The 23,865-nt window shown below is 45.8% G+C and overlaps 2 protein-coding genes across 3 annotated transcripts; both read right to left on the bottom strand.

The window, feature by feature from the left end:
- Positions 1-450: 450 nt before the first annotated feature.
- Positions 451-5,913, bottom strand: LOC147333422 (serine protease 48-like). The gene is made up of 5 exons (XM_086266264.1): positions 5,856-5,913; positions 4,265-4,436; positions 3,000-3,268; positions 2,802-2,915; positions 451-503 (listed from the first exon to the last, which is right to left on the bottom strand). Exons 1-5 carry the CDS (start codon positions 5,911-5,913, stop codon positions 451-453), a joined length of 666 nt encoding a protein of 221 aa, XP_086122390.1.
- Positions 5,914-9,002: 3,089 nt separating this feature from the next.
- LOC147333421 (H-2 class II histocompatibility antigen, E-S beta chain-like) lies at positions 9,003-22,725 on the bottom strand. 2 transcript variants are annotated; one of them, XM_086267496.1, is made up of 6 exons: positions 22,668-22,725; positions 20,565-20,834; positions 13,125-13,338; positions 9,761-9,828; positions 9,557-9,682; positions 9,003-9,310 (listed from the first exon to the last, which is right to left on the bottom strand). In XM_086267496.1, the coding sequence occupies exons 1-6, from the start codon at positions 22,714-22,716 to the stop codon at positions 9,285-9,287; spliced, it is 753 nt and encodes a 250-aa protein (XP_086123622.1). In that variant the 5' UTR covers positions 22,717-22,725; the 3' UTR covers positions 9,003-9,284. The 2 variants fall into 2 exon arrangements, with proteins under 2 accessions (XP_086123622.1, XP_086123631.1); XM_086267505.1 differs by having other exon boundaries at positions 9,009-9,310; positions 9,557-9,670.
- Positions 22,726-23,865: the final 1,140 nt, after the last annotated feature.

The following is a 23,865-nucleotide window of genomic DNA, read 5'->3' as shown; positions in this document are numbered from 1 at the left end:
CGCCCCAATCAAGACTCAACGACCACCCCCACCCTCCCCAATCCAGACTCAACGACCACCACCACCCTCTCCAATCCAGACTCAACGACCACCACCACCCTCTCCAATCCAGACTCAACGACCTCCACCACACCTCTCACCCCCCTTTCCTCCTCCCTGAAACTCAGAATACACACTCAGGATGTGAGCCGACTATTCCAGAAACAGAAGCCCAGGAAAGCCCCTGGACCAGACGGCGTCTCACCCTCCTGCCTCAAAACCTGTGCTGAACAGCTGGCTCCCATCTTTACTCGCATCTTCAACAGATCCCTGGAGCTGTGTGAAGTTCCCTCCTGCTTCAAACGCTCCACCATCATCCCTGTTCCCAAGAAACCCACCATCACAGGACTGAATGACTACAGACCTGTCGCCTTGACGTCTGTGGTCATGAAATCCTTCGAACGACTGGTGTTAGCCCATCTGAAGGACATTACAGGCCGCCAGCTGGACCCTCTGCACTTTGCCTACCGGGCAAACAGGTCAGAATCAGAATCAGAATCAGAAAGGGTTTTATTGCCAAATGTTGAGCAGGTTTACAACATTAGGAAATTGCTGCGGTACTTCAGTGCAAACATACTGTCAGATAACGCTTAAATAGAGAGGAAAAAATAAAAATAAGAATAAGAATTAAAGTGCTACGCAGAAAGATATATACATGAGTGCAGGTGGTGATCAGTGCCAAACATGGAATGATGCAGTGACACAGCGTAGGGTCATGTGTTAGTGGTGGGAACAGTCATACGGTTATTGTTCATGTGTCCAACAGCAGAGGGGAAGAAACTGTTCTTATGGCGAGAGGTTCTGGTGCGAATGGACCGGAGCCTCCTGCCTGAGGGGAGCAGGTCAAACAGACTGTGTCCAGGGTGAGAAGGGTCAGCTGAGATCCGAGCTGCACGCCGCAGTGTCCTGGAGGTGTACAGGTCCTGCAGAGATGGGAGTCTGCAGCCAATCACCTTCTCAGCAGAGCGCACAACACGCTGCAGTCTCTGTTTGTCCCTGATAGTGGCTCCAGCGTACCACACGGTGATGGAGGAGGTGAGGATGGACTCGATGATTGCAGTGTAGAATTGCATCATCGTCCGTGTTGGCAGGTTGAATTTCTTCAGCTGCCTCAGGAAGTACATCCTCTGCTGGGCTTTCTTGATGACGGAGGTGATGGTGGGCTCCCACTTCAGGTCCTGGGTGATGGTGGTACCCAGGAAGCAGTATGAGTCCACAGAGGTGATGGGGGTGTCAGTCAGGATGATGGGGGGGAGTGGGGCTGTGTGCTTCCTGAAGTCCACAATAATCTCCACTGTCTTCTGGGCATTCAGCACCAGGTTGTTGTGGCTGCACCAGGACACCAGACGTTCAACCTCCCTCCTGTAGGCAGACTCGTCCCCGTCCGAGATGAGTCCAATAACGGTGGTGTCATCTGCAAACTTGATTAGCTTGACAGACTGGTGGGTGGAGGTGCAGCAGTTGGTGTACAGGGAGAAGAGCAGAGGAGAAAGAACACAGCCCTGAGGGGAGCCGGTGCTGATGGTCCGGGAGTCCGAGACATTCTTTCCCAGCCTCACATGCTGCTTCCTGTCCGTCAGGAAGTCAGTGATCCACCGGCAGATGGGATCAGGCACATTCATCTGGGAAAGCTTGCCTCGGAGATGGTCTGGAAGGATGGTGTTGAAGGCAGAGCTGAAGTCCACAAACAGGATCCTGGCGTAGGTTCCTGGGGAGTCCAGATGCTGCAGGATGAAGTGTAGGGCCATGTTGATGGCGTCATCTACAGACCTGTTGGCTCTGTATGCAAACTGCAGGGGGTCCAGGAGGGGGGCCGTGAGGGTCTTGAGATGGGAGAGAACTAGGCGCTCAAAAGACTTCATGACCACAGATGTCAGAGCCACGGGTCTGTGGTGGATGATGCAGTGAACATGGGGCTGCATTACATCCTGCAACACCTTGACCGCCCGGGAACTTATGCCAGGGTCCTGTTTGTGGACTTTAGTTCGGTTTTTAACACCATTGTGCCTGAACTTCTTTCCTCCAAACTCTCCCAGCTCAGCGTGTCACCAGCTACCTGTCAGTGGATCACCAGCTTCCTGACAGACAGAAAGCAACAAGTGAGGCTGGGGGAGATCACCTCTGAAACCCGTTCCCTCAGTATTGGTGCCCCTCAAGGATGTGTCCTCTCACCACTACTGTTCTCCCTCTACACTAACGACTGCACCACCAAGAACTCGGCTGTCAAACTCCTAAAGTTTGCAGATGACACCACTGTCATTGGCCTCATTCAAGATGGTGATGAGTCTGCATACCGGCAGGAAGTTGAGCGGCTGGTACTCTGGTGCAGTCAGCACAATCTGGAGCTGAACACTCTTAAGACTGTAGAGATGACAATGGACTTCAGGAGACATCCCTCAACTCTGCTCCCCTCACCATATCAGACAGCCCTGTGTCAACTGTGAAGACCTTCAAGTTCCTGGGTACAACCATCTCCCAGGACCTGAAGTGGGAGACCAACATCAACTCCATCCTCAAAAAGACCCAGCAGAGGATGTACTTCCTGAGACAACTGGGGAAGTACAGTCTTCCACAGGAGCTGCTGATCCAGTTCTACACTGCGGTCATTGAGTCTGTCCTGTGCTCCTCCATCACAGTCTGGTATGGAGCAGCCACTAAACAGGACAGGAGCAGACTGCAGCGGACTGTACGGGCAGCAGAAAGGATCATCGGCGCCCTCTGTCAACAACAGATCATAAGAAATAAACTTGTGCTCACCAAACATGAAGCTGTCTCTCTAGTACAGATGATGCTGTCTGTGATCCCTGGATATCTGGCTTTGCACTCATTGTTTCCCACTATTGGTACTTTTGCCTCCTGCAGGTTATTTCTGGAGTCTAGTTGGAGAGAATTTAAACATCAGGCTTTTCTAAAGACTCCAACACAATGCTGTAAAATACAATAAATATTTTATGATTTACCAAAGAAATTAAAGCCGATGGCCCAGCTGCTGGTCTCATTGTTGAAGGTGCTGTTTTGTGAGGCTAAGCAGATCGGCCGAATGTAGTCTGTGAAATTGACAGGAGCCGACAGCTTCAGAAGACAAATGTCGTTCTCACGAGTCGACGAGTTGAAGCCAGGATGGCAGGTGATGTTTACCACTGTGCGATTCACTTCATTTGGGCTTGGACCTGAGTGGCTGTTGCGGCCCAGATAGACCACCATGCTAATGGAGGCCGACGGGTAAAATCTGTTTTTCAAAGGTTGCATGAAAGTATCAGACAGGTCAGTGCAGGTTAAACTGGTTAGTTTACAACACTGTGGTGAAGGTTACAGAGGTGCTCTATGTTGGACTGGTGCAGAGCGTGGTCAGAGTGCATCAAGGTTAGCAGACATCAAAGCTTTACAGGGTGTGGATATCAGCCACAGAGCTCATGTAACATCTGTTCACATGTTGTTGAACTGACTGTGACTGTGACGTGAGGTCAGCTGATCACAGCTGCACACAAACAAAACAAACGACTTTTCCTCACTGAGTCTTTTCCCCACTTTGCATTGCTGCACCTGATCTTAGTTTCAGTGTTCATTGATGACCTCACAGAGGTAGTTGTATTTAATAGCAGCAGGTTTGCCATTTAAAGTTTTCATGCTAAGCTAACCATCTTATGACATCAATGGACAGAACGAGGTCAATATTTTCATTTGACAGCACAACTATGACAAATGAACTCTTCTAAAACACCATGAAATCTATGGAAGTACTTTATAGTCTTGGATGAGATGAAATCAATGTGGCATCTGGTTTGATTGTTGTGGAGACAACTCTGTACTTTGCAGTTCAGCTTGTTGTTTTTAAATGGCCTGTATTTGTACACATCCACTCATCCACACATCCACACACTGGTGATGGCAGCTACATTGTAGCCACAGCCACCCTGGGGTGCACTGACAGAGGCGAGGCTGCTGGCGCCACCGGGCCCTCTGACCACCACCAGGAGGCAACGGGTGAAGTGTCTTGCCCAAGGACACAACGACCGAGACTGCTGGAGCCGGGGCTCGAACCGGCAACCTTCCGATTACAAGACGAACTCCCAACTCTTGAGCCACGATCGCCCGTTTTTAAATGTTAAAAGAAGTGAGAAAACATTTAATAAATATCTCTAGTAATTATTTACTGCTCATAAATATTACACTTTCACCATCATATTATTCCTCAACAAAGCGTAAACTTGCAGCAGTAACTCACGTAGGTACATATGCAGTTGTCAGCACCCACTGGTCGTTGATCAGAGACCCTCCAAAAAAAAATTTGGACCCTCCAACAAAAAGGTTTATATCAGCGAACCAGGGCCAACTTCCTGGTGCTGCATCATGAGCTCCTGTGATGCTGCTGCTGTTCACAGCCCTGCTGCCACATGCTGAGAAAAGAAAAGACCGCACAGTTTAACAGCGAGTACACAGATCAGCACATGAAACCACTCAGAGACAGAGGTAACACTGATCAGTGCATCCTGAGCGCTGGCATTCATGTGGATGTTATTTTAAGAAGGATCTGAAGACTCTGGTGCACATGTGATCCACAGATCTTCCTCCTCTGTGTCACAAAAGTGGAAGATTTTACTGACAAAATCATTTCACAGATGAAAGAAAGACCAAACGTCAGCGCACTGTGTCACTGAAACGAATGTGGAGATCACTGTGCACATGTTGTCATTACTGTACAGCTGACAGAAGGAACAAGGTTCACATGTCTTTGGATGCTTTCCGGGCTGATCCAAATGACAACCTGAAAATGAGAAAACAGACAAATCTGTTAAACCGCTTCACAGAAAACATGTGAAAGTAAGCAGTGATGTTTTTTCCAACTTGAAGAACTGATCAGAAACTAAACAGGACATTTTTAGAGGGAGCCAGTTAATCTTTAGGTTTCCGTGTGTTTAAAACAGCTAACAAGAAAACGTTTGCCTTATGAGCCTGGGGAGGCCCAGCCTGGGGAGCCTTACTGGAAACAGCCAGAAACTAGTTTGTGCTGTTTCCTTTGATACCGATCAGACGATCACGCTGAGGACGACTTCCTCCTCCTAAATGAATCGAACAGAGCTCTGCTGCAGAGTCACATGCCAGGTGACGCTGGGCAGGTCCTCTTAGAGATATAATTTAATGCACTTAATGTTGTAAATGATCAGACTGTGAACCAAACATATTAACCCCTAATTTATTAAGCAGTCACTAAAGTAATTAACTCTTTACCCTTTAGTTCTGGTTATTGTGACGTCTTACTGGTTGACTGAAACAGGTCAGTGCAGGCGACGAAGGCCGTGAGTTCGTCTAACTTGAGAACTGATCACATACTAAACAGAACATTTTAATGCTGACTGGTGTCAATAACCTACCAGTTCATCTTTGAGTCCCATTTCTTTGTTTTAAAGAAAGAAAACAACATCTTTGCAGAGACAAACTCAGAGTCACCTCTGTTGTTGCTTTGGGTGTCAAACGTTTAGCTCAAATAATTCACCGATGTTCTCACAGTGTACTCACTACACTCACAAACATGACAACACGACATGTCTGCACTGTGTCAAAGACAGAACTGTTGGTATCAAATAAAAGCGTGTGGATTACTGTGAACATGAAGCAGTGCAGTGACTGTGGCTGATGTGCTCTGTTTACATTCTAATATTAATATGATGCTGAATGACATCAGTACTAAACAGACTCTCTCCTTGTATCCAGGAGAAACATTTGGGTTCGAATAGTCGACATTTGAACCTCTAGTTCATTGCACACTTCTTCCACCCTGATATAATCTCAGTGAGAAAATATGAGAAAAATCTCACCTTTGCAGAAGAAAGTGATCAGCACAGTGACGCAGCACACAAACTGCTGCAGAGCCATGGTTAACTGCAGCTGTTTCAGCTCATCTTAGACTTTAATTATGTCAGATGTATGTTGAGCTCCGCCTGTTAACAGTCATCAGGGCCCCACCAAAGAATCAGGTCAGACTCGTTGGTCTATGTGCTTTGCAATAGAGAGATCAAGCTCGCCAGCCCTGACTTGCTCCCTCCAGGCAGCTATGGAGCTGCCCAGCACAGTGTCCATAGAAAACTGAGTTAGCCGAGGGATGCTCTGAATGACAGCATCTACCGCGCTTAGCCCGTCCGCCATGGTCCTCAAATCCTTGGCCTGGGCAATGCGGTCAAGAAGCTTAATCATCCGCTCCATCTCAGCGTTAAACTCAAAGGCTGAAGAGTCTGCAGGGTCCATCCACGATCCTCTGTTATGTGACGGCTGTGTGCAGGCAGGAAAAGGACCCAAAGTGCAGACTCTGGACACAAACCTGAACTTAGACAGCTTTAATTCTGAACTCCAAAGGGTAACAAAACTGAGAATACAAAATAAGCTCACGCAGACAGAACACACAGCAAGATGAGTGTAGATAAGGGTAGTCTAAGGAGCTTGGAAGAAAAGCGTCTGGACTTGTTCGCGGTCTGCGACACGGACACTTCTTCTTCTTCTTCATATTCTTCTTCTTCTTCTTCTTCTTCTTCTTCTTCTTCTTCTCTCAAAAACTGAAAAAAAGCCTGATAACATTTATCCCCTGACTCCTTCTGTACTAACCCTACAAGATCAAGCTTCATAGCAATGCTACTGAGATTTTGGACCAACCGTCTCCTCTATACCGTATATTTCTGACACTGCAAAATAACATGCTCCAAAGTTTCATCCTCTCTACAATAATCACATTTCCCCGAGGCATGCTTCCCTATCAAGAACAGTGTGGAATTCAAACCGTATGTCCAAATCTCAGTCTTGACACCACCACCTCCTCTCGCCTACTCCTTCTTGTGGCTCTCCTCACTCCCACCCCCCTTTGGATTTTATATAACCACCTTCCCCTCCTGTCTTCTTCCCACGGTTTCTGCCATCTACCCCTCATTTCTAGCTTAATAATACTCTTTACTTCCTCCTGACCAAAATTCACCGCCAGATCAACTATCTCATGATTAGTGGCTGCCTTTGCTAACCTGTCCGCTGCTTCATTCCCCCTTACCCCAGTGAGCCAGGACCCATACAAACACTACTGACAGACCCATCATATGTATCCTGAAAAGAGTTTGCTGAACCTCTAATAAAATATCTGACCTACCTTTCGAGTGACCAGTCTGTATGTAGCCTGGTTAACTGAAATGGAAATTATTATTATTAATTTACTACTCGGCTACATGTAGACAAACCAAGGCTGCACTTGAATCTGAACAAATAATCGTTTTCAGCGGCCTCAAATCTTCCACCCACTGTACTGCTAATAGAATTGCTAACATTTCTCCTGTAAACACAGACAATCCATTAATAATTCTCTTCCCAATCTTTTCCATAAAGTCCAGAATTACTATTGCCACCCCCCACTTGACTAGCTATATATATCTGCACATACCCATAATACTGATCTATGAAACCCTGGGGGCAAATCAGGCCTAACGAGACAAAGGAAGCACAACCAGACACATTAACATGAGACACGGACTTTCAAAGTAAAACAGGAAACATAACAGACTGAACTTACAGACACAAACTCACAGGCAGGCACTGCAACAGAGGGAACAGAGACGTAAACCATAAGACAGAACTCTAACAAAGACACCAAAGACTAGAAACGATAAATAATGTAATAAACTCAAAACTCCGGGTCAACGACTCAGGCATCCTAACAGTTTTAAACACTTCAGTGTTAATCGTTTTGTTTCAGTTGTTTGAACAAAGTCACTGTGTGAATATGTCAGCTGACATTCGTTGTTGTATACAAACTGATATCCTGTGATTTATGCTTTAATCCTGTGATACAGTCAGTGTTGTTGGATAAACCCCGGCCTCTTAATCAAATGTTCACGCCTGGTTTCATTGATATCATTTCCACCCAGAAATCTGGACTTCATCATTTTGGTAGCTTCCCTTCATTGGCTTCCTGTTAAATCCAGAATTGAATTCAAAATCCTGCTCCTCACATACAAGGTCTTAAATAATCAGGCCCCATCTTATCTTAATGACCTTGTAGTACCATATCACCCTATTAGAGCGCTCCGCTCTCGCTCTGCAGGCCTACTTGTTGTTCCTAGAGTATTTAAAAGTAGAATGGGAGGCAGAGCCTTCAGTTTTCAGACTCCTCTTCTGTGGAACCAGCTTCCAGTTTGGATTCAGGAGACAGACACTATCTCTACTTTTAAGATTAGGCTTCAAACTTTCCTTTTTGCTAAAGCATATAGTTAGGGCTGGACCAGGTGACCCTGAATCCTCCCTTAGTTATGCTGCAATAGATGTAGGCTGCCGGGGGATTCCCATGATGCATTGAGTTTTTCCTTTCCAGTCACCTTTCTCACTCACTATGTATTAACAGACCTCTCTGCACTGAATCATATCTGTTATTAACCTCTGTCTCTTTTCCACAGCATGTCTTTATCCTGTCTTCCTTCTCTCACCCCAACCGGTCGCAGCAGATGGCCCCGCCCCTCCCTGAGCCTGGTTCTGCCGGAGGTTTCTTCCTGTTAAAAGGGAGTTTTTCCTTCCCACTGTTGCCAAGGTGCTGCTCATAGGGGGTCATATGATTGTTGGGTTTTTCTCTGTATCTATGAAGCGCCTTGAGGCGACTTTTGTTGTGATTTGGCGCTATATAAATAAAATTGAATTGAATTGAATTTTGCCCTGACATCATTATCTGAACATTAAAACTGCAGCAATGTTAAAATGAATAATGAAAGGACTTTGTTGGCTTCTTTAAAGGTACAGAATATAAATTTTAAATATATGTTTACGTGTTTAACTTTGACCAATTTGTTATCAACTGATTATGAGTTATTTTTTATATTCAGTATAAATCTAATTGTGTGGTGAGTCACAAATTTACTTATTAGATACAGGTAAACAAACACACAGCTCAAAGTTTGAGTCATTTATTTTGCAACAATGACCTCCAGTAAAAATCTGTCATCTATGGTAATCAGAATAGCAGAAACACCCAAATCATTCAGACACATGGATTAAAGGGATTACATCACATGGATTAAACAGCAGACGTGCACATAAAGCATCAAACACAAGAGTCCATGTTAAACATGGTCCAAAAGCTTCCCAGTAAAACCACAACAACCACTAACAACACTGAGATGGTCCTGGATCGGTTTAGAGTCCAAACAGAGATCATCATCATCATCAGTCTGCTGAACACAGGAAACAGCAGATTTTATAACATCAGACAGAACCAGGACCCAGACTCAGTTACTGGGAACCAGAACAAGACCTGAAAGAAGAAGAGATGAGGACACAGTCACCAACACACTCTGAAAACAAACCATGGACACTGGTTTTAACAGATCAATGGCAATGATTCAGTAAAGTTTCATGTTTCAGGGCCTGAACCAGGTCTGAGAGTCCTCAAAAACAACAGTAAAAACCTGTGTTTGAAACATTAATGTAACTAACAGTTGTCTGGTTCTAAACTGTTTTCAGGTATGAACTGGTCTGTGAGTGAGAGTCCTGCTCTGACCTCGGGCCTTCCTCTTGTAGTAGATGAATCCAGCCAGAGATAAGATCAGACCCAGGATCAGTCCTGAGGCTCCGATGGCGAGCTTGTTCCTCTCTGACTCAGGCATGGACGAGTCTGAGGAGGGATCTGAGTCACAAAGGTGAGAGTCAGACAGGTAGGTATGTACAGGTGTGTACAGGTGTGTAGATACAGACAGGTATTTACCCCAGTCAGTGATCAGAGGTTTCTCCAGGCTGGCGTGCTCCACCTTACAGGAGATCTTCTCCCCAGACCTTCAACACAAACATCAGTGACTCTCAGATCTTAAACTTTTAACATTTAAACTTGCAGACCTCATATTAAAAATTGTTCAGGTTTCCATCATCAGAAATGGCGCTCCTGGACTTCATTCTACGTAGCTTGGCAAGAAAAGCGTCTGGACTTGTTTAAGTTGCTTGAAGACGTTTCACCTCTCATCCGAGAAGCTTCTTCAGTTCTAAGGTCAAATGGTGGAGAGTCCCAGATATAAACCTAGTGGGAGTTTTCCCCCACAGAAGGTCAAAGGACCCCCTGATGATCCTCTACCTAATCACATGAGCCAAGGTGTGAAAACGGGTGTGGGTCACAATCAGCCAGGGTTTCAGCTCACTGTGAAACCTGGCCTCACCCTATCATGTGATTTCCTGAGGTCAGATGGCCCAGGATGTGAGTGGCCCTTGTTAAATTCTCCCAATTCTTTAAATCTTTGAGCTGAAGGAAGGACAAAACTCTGTGTATAAATGCTCAATCAACAATCATTTTATTCCATACAATTCAACACTTTATGAGCAAACACCATCCGGATGGGGAGACATGCATGAAGAGGGTCACAGCAAAATCTCAAAATGGTGGAGGGTTAGTGAAACTCTTATAGCCTCTAGTGCCCCCACCCAGTCATAAACACTTAAACATTCACATACTTTCTAACTCTCAGTGAGCCTGAGTTATGGCCTTGGCTCCCTGTTTTTCTGTCCTTTGTCCCTTTTAGGGGGGAAACTTCCACTGGGTTTAAATCTGGGACTCTCCACCATTTGACCTTAGAACTGAAGAAGCTTCTTGGATGAGAGGTGAAACGTCTTCAAGCAACTCAAAGAAGTCCCGACGCTTTTCTTTCCAAGCTCCTTTGACTACGATGACCTGGATGACTGAGAACCTTCACAGACATATTGCCGTACATTTTGGGAGGAACACCCTTCAACTGGTGCGGGAGGATGAAAGGGAATCAAGAAAACTAGCGGATTATAGGAATGATCTCCATTTCAACCTGAGATGCAGACAAAGCAGAGTTGCTCCTAAGAGCTGGCGCCTGTCAGGAGATACAGAGCAGACTTGATTCTACGGAAAGCACAAAATCAGCTTCTAAGTGAAAGGATAAGACAGGTCCATTTCACTATATATGCCCTCCAAAGCAAGATTAGCCAGACCCTGCAGGAACAGGAAACCCTTCTACCCTCTCCAATCTTAGAAGAGGTTTACAAGTTTGTGGACAAGGCTCAGTGGGCCCAACACTCTAAAGGAAAAGAAAGACAACGCAGGAAATTCCACACCTTGCTTTCAAAAACACTCACCCCTCAGTCTGAACCTACACAACCCAGAGAAGAAAATACACCTGAGGACAGTCAGGAAAAATGGGGGAAGAACTTATCAGACCGGAATCTCACTGAACCTGAAAAGAAAGTATTAGCCAAAGGACTCAATTTTGCCATCTCTCCACAACAGTTGCCCATAGTGGACCTCATCACAGCCCCAGAAACTGCCATACGGATTAACAAATGATCACAGACAGAAGCAGAGCAAATCAGGATGAAAGTCTCAGCCACGCTCTCCAGTGCCAAAGTCCCTCCGTCCAACCTCACAATACAGGAAAAGAAGGTCGTCGCCTCCCTGAGCAAAGACCACAACATCACTGTTTTACCAGCTGATAAGGGAAGATGCACCGTGGTCCTAAACACTACAGATTACCATGCAAAGATCACTACTCTCCTCAGTGACAACAATACCTATGAAGCCTTAAAGCGAGACCCCACAAGCAGCTACAAAAAGAAAGTTATAGCTTGCCTTCAAGACTTTGAAAAGGACAAAATTATTGACCGCCTCACATATCACCGCCTTTACCCAGGGCATGCCATACCCTGCATTTACGGACTTCCTAAGATCCACAAGGAAGGGGTCCCACTCAGACCCATAGTCAGTAGCATAAACTCAGCCACTTACAACATCTCGAAACACCTTGCTACCGTCCTTGCTCCTCTCGTGGGGAACACCCCACACCATATCAAGAACTCCACCGACTTCACCGACAAGGTCCAGAAACTTACCCTGGATCCAGATGAAACCATGGTGTCCTTTGATGTAGTCTCCCTCTTTACTTGCATACCCACCACGGAGGCCGTGGAGACTGTCAGAAAACGACTACAAGAAGACAGCTCCTTGGAAGACAAGGACCAACTTCACACCCGATCAGATTTGCACACTGTTAGACCTCTGCCTCACCACTACATATTTCAAATACAACGAAGGCTTTTACAGACAAAAACATGGCTGTGCCATGGGCTCCCCCGTGTCACCTATTGTAGCCAACCTTTGCATGGAGGAAGTGGAAAGGAAGGCTCTTGGCTCTTTCAAAGGAAGAGTACCCAGCCACTGGTACAGATATGTGGACGACACCTGGGTCAAAATCAAGACACAAGAAGTGGAATCCTTCACTGCGCACATTAACGCTGTGGATAAAAACATCAAGTTCACCAGGGAAGACACAAAGGACAACTGTTTGCCTTTCCTGGACTGCGCTGTGCACATTGAAGAGAACGGCAACCTCAACATCGAAGTTTACCGGAAGCCCACACACACGGACCAGTACCTCCTCTTTGACTCCCATCACCCTCTGGAACACAAACTTGGAGTAATCAGGACCCTACACCACCGGGCAGAACATGTTCCCTCTAAGCCTGAAGGAAAAAAGAAGGAACACACACATGTAAAGGAAGCACTCAAAACGTGCGGCTATCCTAAATGGGCGTTCTTAAAGTCAGCAAGGATGACTTTATCCTTGTCTTCCAAGGAGCTGTCTTCTTCTAGTCGTTTTCTGACAGTCTCCACGGCCTCCGTGGTGGGTATGCAAGTAAAGAGGGAGACTACATCAAAGGACACCATGGTTTCATCTGGGTCCAGGGTAAGTTTCTGGACCTTGGCGGTGAAGTCGGTTCTTGATGTGATGTGGGGTGTTCCCCACAAGAGGTGCCAGGATGGTAGCAAGGTGTTTTGCAATGTTATAAATGGTTGAGTTTATGCTACTGACTATGGGTCTGAGTGTGACCCCTTCCTTGTGGATCTTAGGAAGTCTGTAAATGCAGGGTATGGCATTCCCTGGGTAAAGGCGGTGATATGTGAGGCGGTCAATGATTTTGTCCTTTTCAAGGTCTTGAAGGAAAGCTATAACTTTCTTTTGTAGCTGCTTGTGTGGTCTCGCTTTAAGGCTTCATAGGTATTGTTGTCACTGAGGAGAGTAGTGATCTTTGTGTGGTAATCCGGAGTATACTGGAGTGCTCACCTGGGTGTGTACTCCAGGTGTGAGTGGGTCTGGTAGTACCAATCACCATCTGCCATCTCCTCAGTGGAAGTGACATCAGAGGTGACTTCCTGTCCATCTCTCAGCCAGCTCACTTTGATCTTACTGGGGAAGAAGTCATAGACGCTGCAGACCAACATGGCGGGATGCTGACTGTAAGCAGGTGTTGTGGAGTGAAGTTTGATGTACGGCTTAACTAGAGGATATTATGAGTTTCTGTTATTGTTATTATCATATCATCAGGGATGATTGTATACATGTGCATTAATAAAGATACTGTCAACAGCAGAGTCACATATAACCAGTCTGACATCAGATGATGAATCAGCTGTGAGGAGAAACATCATCAGGCTGTAAACATTATTATTATAAAGTAAGACATGCAGAGCTGTATGTGCTGGAAATCTACCAGACTTGAACGTGGATCAGTTTTTATTAATATCCAGCAAAGTGTTGACTCAGAGTGACATCAGTGTGAACCATCAGTGAACTGATCCTCCTGCAGATCAGCTGCTGTGGTTTGAAAGTAAAATCTGACACATGGAGACTAGATGAGAAACTAACACCTTAACTCATCCACACATAAATGAACCCTGAGTGTTTTCACTCAGTTTAATATCAACATCAAACTAAAGGACTGAATCCACAGCTGGTCCCAGTTTGAATTTCTGCTCATCCAGCTGTTTGATTCCTGAACAGAAATTATAAAGTAAAAATTGCTCCCACAGTTGATTTTTTCACACCAAGCTGCTTGCCTATTGTAGATTCACTCTTCCCAGTCTGGTGCAGGTCTACAATACTTTTCCTGGTGTCCTTCGAAAGCTCTTTGGTCTTGGCCATGGCGGAGTTTGGAGTCGGACTGTTTGAGGCTGTGGACAGGTGTCTTTTATACAGATGATGAGTTCAAACAGGTGCCATTCATACAGGTAACGAGTGGGGGACAGAAAAGCTTCTTACAGAAGACGTTACAGGTCTGTGAGAGCCAGAGATTTTCCTTGTTTGAGGTGACCAAATACTTATTTTCCACCCTGATTTAGGAATAAATTCTTTACAAATCCTACCATGTGAATTCATAGATTTTTTTTTCACATTCTGTCTCTCACAGTTGAAGTGTACCTCTGGTGCAAATTACTGACCTCTGTCATCATTTTAAGTGGGGGAACTTGCACAATCGGTGGCTGACTAAATACTTTTTCGCCCCACTATATGTGTAGACACATTTGGTTCCGGTAGATGGTGGCTCTCAAACACAGCAATGTAAATCACACACACACACACACACACACACACACACACACACACACACACACACACACACACACACACACACACACACACACACACACACGTGTCTATATATACATTACACATGCATACACATACAAACACAAAGCTGTGTAAACCAACTATAAATAACTAATCTCAACTTCCATCCATCCATCCATCTTCATCCGCTTTATCCGAGACCAGGTCGCGGGGGCAGCAGCCTAAGCAAAGAGGCCCAGACCTCCCTCTCCCCAGCCACCTCCTCCAGCTTATCCGGGGGAACACCAAGGCGTTCCCAGGCCAGCCGAGAGATATAATCTCTCCAGCGTGTCCTGGGTCTGCCCCAGGGCCTCCTCCCGGTGGGACATGCCTGGAACACCTCGCCCAGGAGGCGCCCAGGGGGCATCCTTGTCAGATGCCCGAACCACCTCAGCTGGCTCCTTTCGATGTGGAGCAGCAGCTGCTCTACTCTGAGCCCCTCCCGGATGGCCGAACTTCTCACCCTATCTCTAAGGGAGAGGCCAGCCACCCTTCGGAGGAAGCTCATTTCTGCCGCTTGTATCCGCGATCTCGTTCTTTCGGTCACTACCCACAGCTCGTGGCCATAGGTGAGGGTAGGGACGTAGATCGACCGGTAAATTGAGAGCTTCGCTTTTACACTCAGCTCCCTCTTCACCACGACGGACCGGTGCAGCGTCCGCATTACTGCAGCTGCAGCCCCAATCCATCTGTCGATCTCCGGCTCCCTTCTCCCATCACTCGCGAACAAGACCCCGAGATACTTGAAGTCCTCCACTTGGGGCAGGAACTCATCCCCGACCCGGAGTATATAATCTAAACTTATATACATAAAATAGTGGAGGTGGAATGAATACTACAAATGTACATAAGGTGCAGTTGCAGTCTGGCAGTGGGAGCAGTGTGACAGGTCAACTGTTAAGAAGGGAGATGGCGAGGGGAAAGAAACTGTTCCTGTGTCGGGTGGTCCTGGTCTGCAGGCTTCTGTACCGTCTGCCAGAGGGCAGCAGATCAAAGAGTCTGTGTGCAGGGTGTGAGGGGTCGGTGATGATTTTCCCTGCCCGTTTCCTGGTTCTTGAGAGGTACAGATCCTGGATGGAGGGCAGGGGGGTGCCGATGATCCTTTGTGCTGCCCGTACAGTCCGCTGCAGTCTGCTCCTGTCCTGTTTAGTGGCTGCTCCATACCAGACTGTGATGGAGGAGCACAGGACAGACTCAATGACCGCAGTGTAGAACTGGATCAGCAGCTCCTGTGGGAGACTGTACTTCCCCAGTTGTCTCAGGAAGTACATCCTCTGCTGGGTCTTTTTGAGGATGGAGTTCATTTCATTTCATTTCATTTATTTGTTCATTTTCAGGCACAACAAATACCTATATTGAACATAAGATACACAAAACAAAAAACAAAAATTGCCTGAAAAAGGAGTGGGACGAAGAAAACTTATTAAATCCCACCCCTATACTCACTCATCAACAAAAAAAACAATAAACTTCCCGCAGCTACGCCCATCATTGCATACAGACCCATCAACAGCCCCGGGCACATACAAGCATCTAAGCGGCAGCTCGCAACCAACAATTAGAGCCTTCATAACTGAATACAGAATATATAAATTATAAATTGCATTACCACAGGTAACAGGCAGTAATAACTACAAGTAACAAACACACATACATATACATACATATATATCTACACACACAAGTACATATATGTACATACATACGCACACTTTATTTATTTTTTTTATTTTGGAATCCATACCAGCAATGGTTGATATGACGTTGATATTGAGTTGATATTGGTCTCCCACTTCAGGTCCTGGGAGATGGTGGTACCCAGGAACTTGAAGTTCTTCACAGTCGACACAGGGCTCTCTGATATGGTGAGGGGGAGCAGTGTTGAGGGATGCCTCCTGAAGTCCATTGTCAGGCAAATGACGGTTCAAGGTTCAAGGTTCAAGGTTCTTTATTTGTCACATGCATAGTTATACAAGTATAACACACAGTGAAATGTGGCCTGACACGCTCCTCGACATGTGCAAAAATGGGGGGGGGGGGGGGGGGGTGTAGAGGAAGAACATTATATATATATATATATATAGTATATACACTGGGTGAATGTGCAGTAGTAGCAGCAAGCAGGTGAATTCTGTACATTAATATGAATAGACATCTGACTATTTTACAGGATAGACAATATAAACATATTTAAAATTAAAGGAATTGAAATGTACATTGTGCCTTGGTTTAGTGTCTGGAAGAGTCCTGTCTCAGTCAATTATAGATGATGTGAGAGGGCGGGTGTGTGTGTTTAGGGCACGGATGGCTTGGGGATAGAAGCTCCTCTTGAGTCTCTCTGTCCTTGCCCGGAAGATGCGGAACCTTCTACCAGATTGCAGAAGTTGGAACAGTTTGTTGCCAGGATGGGACGGGTCCTTCAGTATCTGCGCTGCTCTAGTCCGGCATCTCCTGGTGTAGGTGTCCTGAAGCGGGGGGAGAGCAATCCTGCAGCAGCGTTCTGCTGTACGGATCACTCTCTGGAGAGCTTTTTGGTCCTTCACACAGCTGTTCCCAAACCACGATGTCATGTTCTGTGTGAGGATGCTCTCCACAGCGCCTGTATAGAAAATCCTGAGGATCTTTGGAGAGACCCTGAACTTCCTCAGTTGTCGTAGGTGATACAGGCGCTGCCTAGCCTTTTTGGTCTGGACCTGAATGTGGGCAGCCCATGTCAGGTCTGAGGAGATGTGGACACCAAGATACTTGAAGGACTGCACCCTCTCCACTGGAGCTCCATTGATGATAATAGGCTTGTAGTCTCTGTGCTGACCCCTTCTGAAGTCCACCACCAGCTCCTTGGTCTTGCTGACGTTCAGCTGGAGGTGGTTGTCCTGGCACCACGATGCCAGATTCTTCACTTCATCCATGTAGGCCGCCTCATCGTTGTTGGAGATGGCACCCAACACCACTGTGTCGTCAGCAAACTTTACAATGGTGTTGGAGCCATGGGTGGCCACACAGTCTGAAGTGTAGAGGGAGTAGAGCAGTGGCGAGAGGACACATCCCTGAGGTGCTCCTGTGTTGATGGTGATGCTGTTGGAGAAGCACTTGCCCACCCTCACCACCTGAGTTCTGCCAGTGAGGAAGTCCAACACCCATGCACACAGACGGCTGTTAAGTCCCAGATCCCTCAGCTTTGTGAACAGTCTGCAGGGCACTATTGTGTTGGTGTCATCTGCAGACTTTAGGAGTTTGACAGCCGAGTTCTTGGAGGTGCAGTCGTTAGTGTAGAGGGAGAACAGTAGTGGTGAGAGGACACATCCTTGAGGGGCACCAATACTGAGGGAACGGGTTTCAGAGGTGATCTCCCCCAGCCTCACTTGTTGCTTTCTGTCTGTCAGGAAGCTGGTGATCCACTGACAGGTAGCTGGTGACACGCTGAGCTGGGAGAGTTTGGAGGAAAGAAGTTCAGGCACAATGGTATTAAAAGCCAAACTAAAGTCCACAAACAGGACCCTGGCATAAGTTCCCGGGCGGTCAAGGTGTTGCAGGATGTAATGCAGCCCCATGTTCACTGCATCATCCACCGACCTGTTTGCCCGGTAGGCAAAGTGCAGAGGGTCCAGCTGGCGGCCTGTAATGTCCTTCAGATGGGCTAACACCAGTCGTTCGAAGGATTTCATGACCACAGACGTCAAGGCGACAGGTCTGTAGTCATTCAGTCCTGTGATGGTGGGTTTCTTGGGAACAGGGATGATGGTGGAGCGTTTGAAGCAGGAGGGAACTTCACACAGCTCCAGGGATCTGTTGAAGATGCGAGTAAAGATGGGAGCCAGCTGTTCAGCACAGGTTTTGAGGCAGGAGGGTGAGACGCCATCTGGTCCGGGGGCTTTCCTGGGCTTCTGTTTCTGGAATAGTCGGCTCACATCCTGAGTGTGTATTCTTAGTTTCAGGGAGGAGGAAAGGGGGTGAGAGGTGTGGTGGAGGTCGTTGAGTCTGAATTGGAGAGGGTGGTGGTGGTCGTTGAGTCTGGATTGGGGAGGGTGGTGGTGGTCGTTGGGTCTGGATTGGGGAGGGTGGGGGTGGTCGTTGAGACTGGATTGGGGAGGGGGAGGGTGAAGGGGGGAGAGGTGGAAGGTGTGTTGGGGGTCAATGTCTGAAACAATGGCTCTGGGGAGAGGGGGTGAGGGGTGAGAGTCTGTCTCAAACTTGCAGTAGAAAGTGTTTAACTCGTTGGCCAGGTCTTTGTTTGCTTCAATAGTGGGTGGGGGGCGTCTGTAGCTGGTGATTTCCTGCAGGCCCCTCCACACTGAAGCAGGGTCGCTGGCTGAGAGCCGTTCTTCCAGCTTCTGGGAGTAGATGCTTTTAGCTGCTTTGATCTCCTGTGTGTTCCTGGCTTGCTTGTACAGGGCCCTGTCACCACTTCTGTAGGCGTCCTCCTTGGCCTTACGAAGATGTTGAAGTTTAGGAGTGAACCATGGTTTATTGTTGTTGTATGTGCAAAAGGTCTTTGTTGGCACACACACGTCTTCACAGAAACTGATGTATGATGTCACAGTGTCCGTCAGCTCATCCAGGTTCTCAGATGCAGCTTCAAAAACAGTCCAATCAGTGCAGTCGAAACAGTCCTGCAGTTCCTGCTTTGCTGCGTTAGTCCACTTCTTCACAGTTTTGACTACAGGCTTGGCACGTTTGAGTTGTTGCCTATAAACTGGAATAAGATGGACCATGCAGTGATCAGAATGTCCCAAAGCTGCACGGGGCACAGAGCGATAGGCATCTTTTAGAGTGGTGTAGCAGTGATCCAGTATGATGTTGTCCCTGGTGGGGCAGTCTATATGCTGTCTGTATTTAGGGAGTTCGTAGTTTAGGTTTGCTCTGTTAAAATCCCCAAGAATAATTGTAAAGGAATCCGGAAATTTCCTCTCCAGGGTAGTAATCTGGTCAGCCAGCTCGCACAGTGCGTTGTTCGCGTTGGCCTGAGGAGGGATGTAAACTCCGACCAGCATGAAGGAAGAAAACTCCCGCGGTGAATAAAACGGTTTACAGTTGATGAAAAAACTTTCCAAGTGTTTCTGTAACACTGTGACATCAGTACACCAACCTTCATTAATGTAGAAGCAGACTCCACCACCCTTTGTTTTCCCTGAGAGCTCTGTTTCGCGGTCCGCCCGGTGAAGTTGGAAGCCCGGCAGATTTAAGACAGCGTCTGGGACTCGCTCACTGAGCCAGGTTTCAGTGAAGCAGAGGGCAGCAGAGCGTGCAAAGTCCTTGTTATTCCGGCTTAAGAGCAGTAATTTGTCGACTTTGTTTGGAACAGAGCGGAGATTCGCGAGGTGAATGGAGGGGAGTTTCACCAGCGCACCAGCGCGACTCCAGGAGCCACAGAGAGCTGCTGCCCCTCCAAAAAACTTTCCGGGTTTGTGAAAAATGGATAAGAACTATAGTGAGACGACTGCCTGAACTGCCTGATGTTTCGCAGTTCATCTCTAGAGAAAGTGATGTGGTCTGAGTGACCAAAAGCACAGAAAATAAACAGAAACAAGAAAAGTGCGAGAGAGCGCAGTGCTGAGGCTGCCATCCGCGGCGCCATCTTGAAAGGGTGTTGATATATAATTAAAATTGTTTCAGTATATTTAATAGCTCCACTCTTACACTGACTCATAGATCTGAGCTGTAATGTGTGCAGGTGTGAAGCTGCTACACAAGCTCTGAAAGTCAGAATCAATAAATAAACTGCAGACGGCCTTCAAACAAACATCAGTGTTTCTCATTTTTGTTTGAATTAAAATAAATGAATTAGAAGAAAAGTGTTTTATCAACATGTCGAGGTGCTTTGTGCTGTTAGAAATATTTATATGGAAATATTTAAAAAAATAAATAAATATGAGCAATATTTCAGCTTAAAGAGGTTTAATGAATCATCAGTGTTATAATGAACAGCTGCAGTTGCCTGTCTCACCAGCAGGGAGCGCCACAGACTGAGGTTAGCTCTGTGACGTTATAGTCAGAGCTGTGATCAGTGATTTATTACAGTTATTGATCACCAGAGTCTGACCTGCAGCTGTGAGTCCATCATGAATGATTCAGAGTGAGGTCAACACCTGATGATGTCACACAGACCAGCACACTCACCTGATTTAGACAGAACGTTCTTGTACCAGATACCAATGTTGTATTGGCAGTACATCTCCTTCTCAGCTTTCATTTGAGTCAGGTATGCACCACTGTTCATGATCTCTGCGTTCCCCTCTCCGAACTCAGTGTATCCAACAAACTTCCCCACATCGCTGTCAAACCTGGCATACTCGATCTTGTTGTAATAGTAAGCTCTGATGTACTTGATGTCCTTCAGCTCAGTGGAGTTAAAGTCACAGCGAGACACTACATACATTTTGAATCCATCTGAGGACAAACACAACATCAGACTGTGAGCTGATCATACCTGCTGTGTATGGGAAGATGTACAAATAACTTATGTCGATCATGTATACATCTATCTACTTAGCACTTTTAATTCTTATTTTTATGTATGTTGGGTAGATAGCTTGGACTGGGAGGACTGTAAGGTGCTAGTTCAGGTTTGCAGCTACCACTCCCCGGAGTGTCGGCCAGAACACTGCTCAAGGCCCGGATGAATGTTCAGAAGGGAGACAATGAAGACACCGAGGATAGTGCAGACTCTTGTATTGACTTCACACAGTTGAAGGTAACAGGGATTGTCAGAGGAGCAGGTATCGCATACAGGTTTAGGTGCGTGGGCATGTGTGTGTGTGTGTGTGTGTGTGTGTGTGTGTGTGTGTGTGTGTGTGTGTGTGTGTGGTCTGTTGCTCATTAACGCACACTTCTCACGGAATGACCAATTCTCTGCTGGTAATCTGGAGCAGAAAAGCTCAGGTGCCTTGCCCACGTTTCTCCCTGCCCATAGTCTCTCTCATACAAAGCGGTGGGGTGACCTCTACTGGCCACTCTAAAAAACTACAGGTGAACTAACAACTGAACAGAATAAAACCATAACTACGGGGCCTTTTGTACAATGTATATTTAAGCATTGTCTGACAGAATGTTTTGCAATAAGTACCACAGCAAATTCCTAATGTTTTTAATCTGCTCAACATTTGGCAATAAAACCCTTTCTGATTCTGATCATTGATGCATTTATTGATCACTACACTGATTACAGATCAGTGTATCTCTGCAGTGTATTGATCAGTGTATTAATCAGTGTATTGATAGCAGTGTTGGTCAAGTTACTTGAAAAAAGTAATCAGTAACTAATTACTGATTACTTCCCCCAAAAAGTAATCAGGTTACTTTACTGATTACTTATTTTCAAAAGTAATTAATTACTTAGTTACTTAGTTACTTACTTACTTCAGTTTCACGATTTACAACCTGAATAGGTGATAAAGTGACAGATCTCTCAGCCCAATTCTACTTTTTCTGCATAATCCATCATACAAAATGTAATCAAATGGAAAAGTCTCTTTTTAACTTGTTTTGTTAGTTTTAATCTTTTAACTTTATGCATCAAGCAAAAATTAAATTAAATGCAACATTCTCTGACTGGAAGAAATTAGTTTAACATTTAAACCTATTTTCTGCACATTCCAGCACATAAAATAAAATATTTTTTGTGTTTACACTCAGTCTTTAAAATAGATGCAAGTAAAACACAGCAGCAAATAAATAAAGTCAAAGACTCAGCGGTCCTGTTGCTCTATTTTCACCGTTTACCCTGGTGCAGGTGTGCCGCAGTCAGTTAAAGAATCTGCGAGTTTTTCTGTGAGTTTCCCATTACGTCGTAGCTACTCGGTGCTTGTTGGAAGTTTAGGGGTTTTTTCGCTGTAAAAAGAAGTTTTCTTCCCACGCACGATGGACGCTAATGTTTTTGTCACTTTTTATGGAATCAAACTCAAAGTAAGGTCAGTACTTCCACGCTTTAAACGCTGCACGCTCATACTCTCTCCGCACTCGATATATGATTCACTGTTGATCTGCACACAGCTGCTGTCACGAACGTCGCACTCGCTTACGTCACTGTCGTGAGACATTGTCGCCAAAAAATCACGGTTTTAGTAACGCAGTAACGCAGCGTTCCTACGGGAAAGTAACGGTAATCTAATTACTGTTTTTGCAATAGTAATCCCTTACTTTACTCGTTACTTGGAAAAAGTAATCGGATTACAGTAACGCGTTACAAGTAACGCGTTACTCCCCATCTCTGATTGATAGTACCTGCAGTGCTGAGGCTGATGAAGAGGAGGCAGAGGAAGGATGAAGCCATGTTCCTGAGTTCTCCTGACAAACTGACTCAGTCTGACTGAGAGCTGCTCTAAAAATAGAGGACAGGTCACATGACCACAGCGTCATCTGTTACCAGGAAGAACTCTGTGACACCAGCTTACAGCTCTCACTGGAACACAAAATAAGAAAGAAAGACGCAACAACATTGTCATCCCCTATGTAGCCTTAACGCCCACTCACACCCTGGGTCATCTGACCTCAGGAAATCACATGATAGGGTGGGGCCAGGTTTCACAGTGAGCTGAAACCCTGGCTGATTGTGACCCACACCCGTTTTCACACCTTAGCTCATGTGATTAGGTAGAGGATCATCAGGGGGTCCTTTTGTCCCTCTTTGGGGGGACACTGCCACTGGGTTTAAATCTGGGACTCTCCACCAATTGAACTTAGATCTGAAGAAGCTTCTTAGATGAGAGGTGAAACATCTTCAAGCAACTTAAGAAGTCCAGACGCTTTTCTTTCCAAGCTCCTTAGAATAATCTCTCATATTAACAGGGGTCATATTTACACACCTGTCCTCCTCTTCTTTATTAATAATAAGTAATCCGCTCTTTCTCAGTACTTTTGATCAATTGAATTTACTTCATCACACTGTTTATACTTCCTGTCTCTTTCAACTTAAAAGGACAGAAGCACTCTTATTGTGAAACATTTCTGTGGAGCTCTGATGTTCCTCTGTGTGGACGGCACAGATCTCATGGATACTGGACTGAAAATGCGTCTCAAACATGAAATCTGTTTCTTAGTTAATGTGATGTCATCACAGAGATTTATTTTTCAGTTTCAGGCTCCAGAGCAGCTGAATCACATTTCACTGTGTTACATTCAGAGTAAAGTTTCAAATTAACTTTAAATGTTTGTAATTCACATTTTCTATTTAGCTTTTCATGCAGACTAAATCATATTCAATGGAGACATTCAGTCAGAGTCTAACAGTAGCATCATCTGTGACCAATGAAGTCAGTTCAATTCAATTCAATTCAATTCAATTCAATTCAATTTTATTTATATAGCGCCAAATCACAACAAAAGTCGCCTCAAGGCGCTTCATAGATACAGAGAAAACCCAACAATCATATGACCCCCTATGAGCAGCACTTTGGCGACAGTGGGAAGGAAAAACTCCCTT

Source organism: Aulonocara sp. 'chitande type north' Nkhata Bay, linkage group LG3, assembly GCF_057382095.1.
Source record: "Aulonocara sp. 'chitande type north' Nkhata Bay isolate Kocher_YH1m ecotype deep benthic linkage group LG3, A_spYH_male_GT1.1, whole genome shotgun sequence".
In the NCBI taxonomy this organism is placed as follows: Eukaryota; Metazoa; Chordata; class Actinopteri; order Cichliformes; family Cichlidae; genus Aulonocara; species Aulonocara sp. 'chitande type north' Nkhata Bay.
Note: the sequence above shows the minus strand (reverse complement) of the source record. Positions and strands in the feature narration are given on the sequence as shown.

Excerpts from the sequence above, each read along its gene's own strand:
- LOC147333422 (XM_086266264.1), bottom strand. The coding sequence starts at position 5,913 with ATGGCTCTGCAGCAGTTTGTGTGCTGCGTCACTGTGCTGATCACTTTC. Across the intron at positions 4,437-5,855 it reads GATCACTTTCTTCTGCAAAG|CATGTGGCAGCAGGGCTGTG; the intron begins GTGAGATTTTTC and ends TTCTTTTCTCAG. Across the intron at positions 504-2,801 it reads TACTAGAGAGACAGCTTCAT|GCAAAGTGCAGAGGGTCCAG; the intron begins GTTTGGTGAGCA and ends TTTGCCCGGTAG.
- LOC147333421 (XM_086267496.1), bottom strand. The coding sequence starts at position 22,716 with ATGGCTTCATCCTTCCTCTGCCTCCTCTTCATCAGCCTCAGCACTGCA. Across the intron at positions 9,829-13,124 it reads CACCTGGAGTACACACCCAG|GTCTGGGGAGAAGATCTCCT; the intron begins GTGAGCACTCCA and ends TTTGTGTTGAAG. Across the intron at positions 9,311-9,556 it reads CTACAAGAGGAAGGCCCGAG|GTCTTGTTCTGGTTCCCAGT; the intron begins GTCAGAGCAGGA and ends TTCTTCTTTCAG.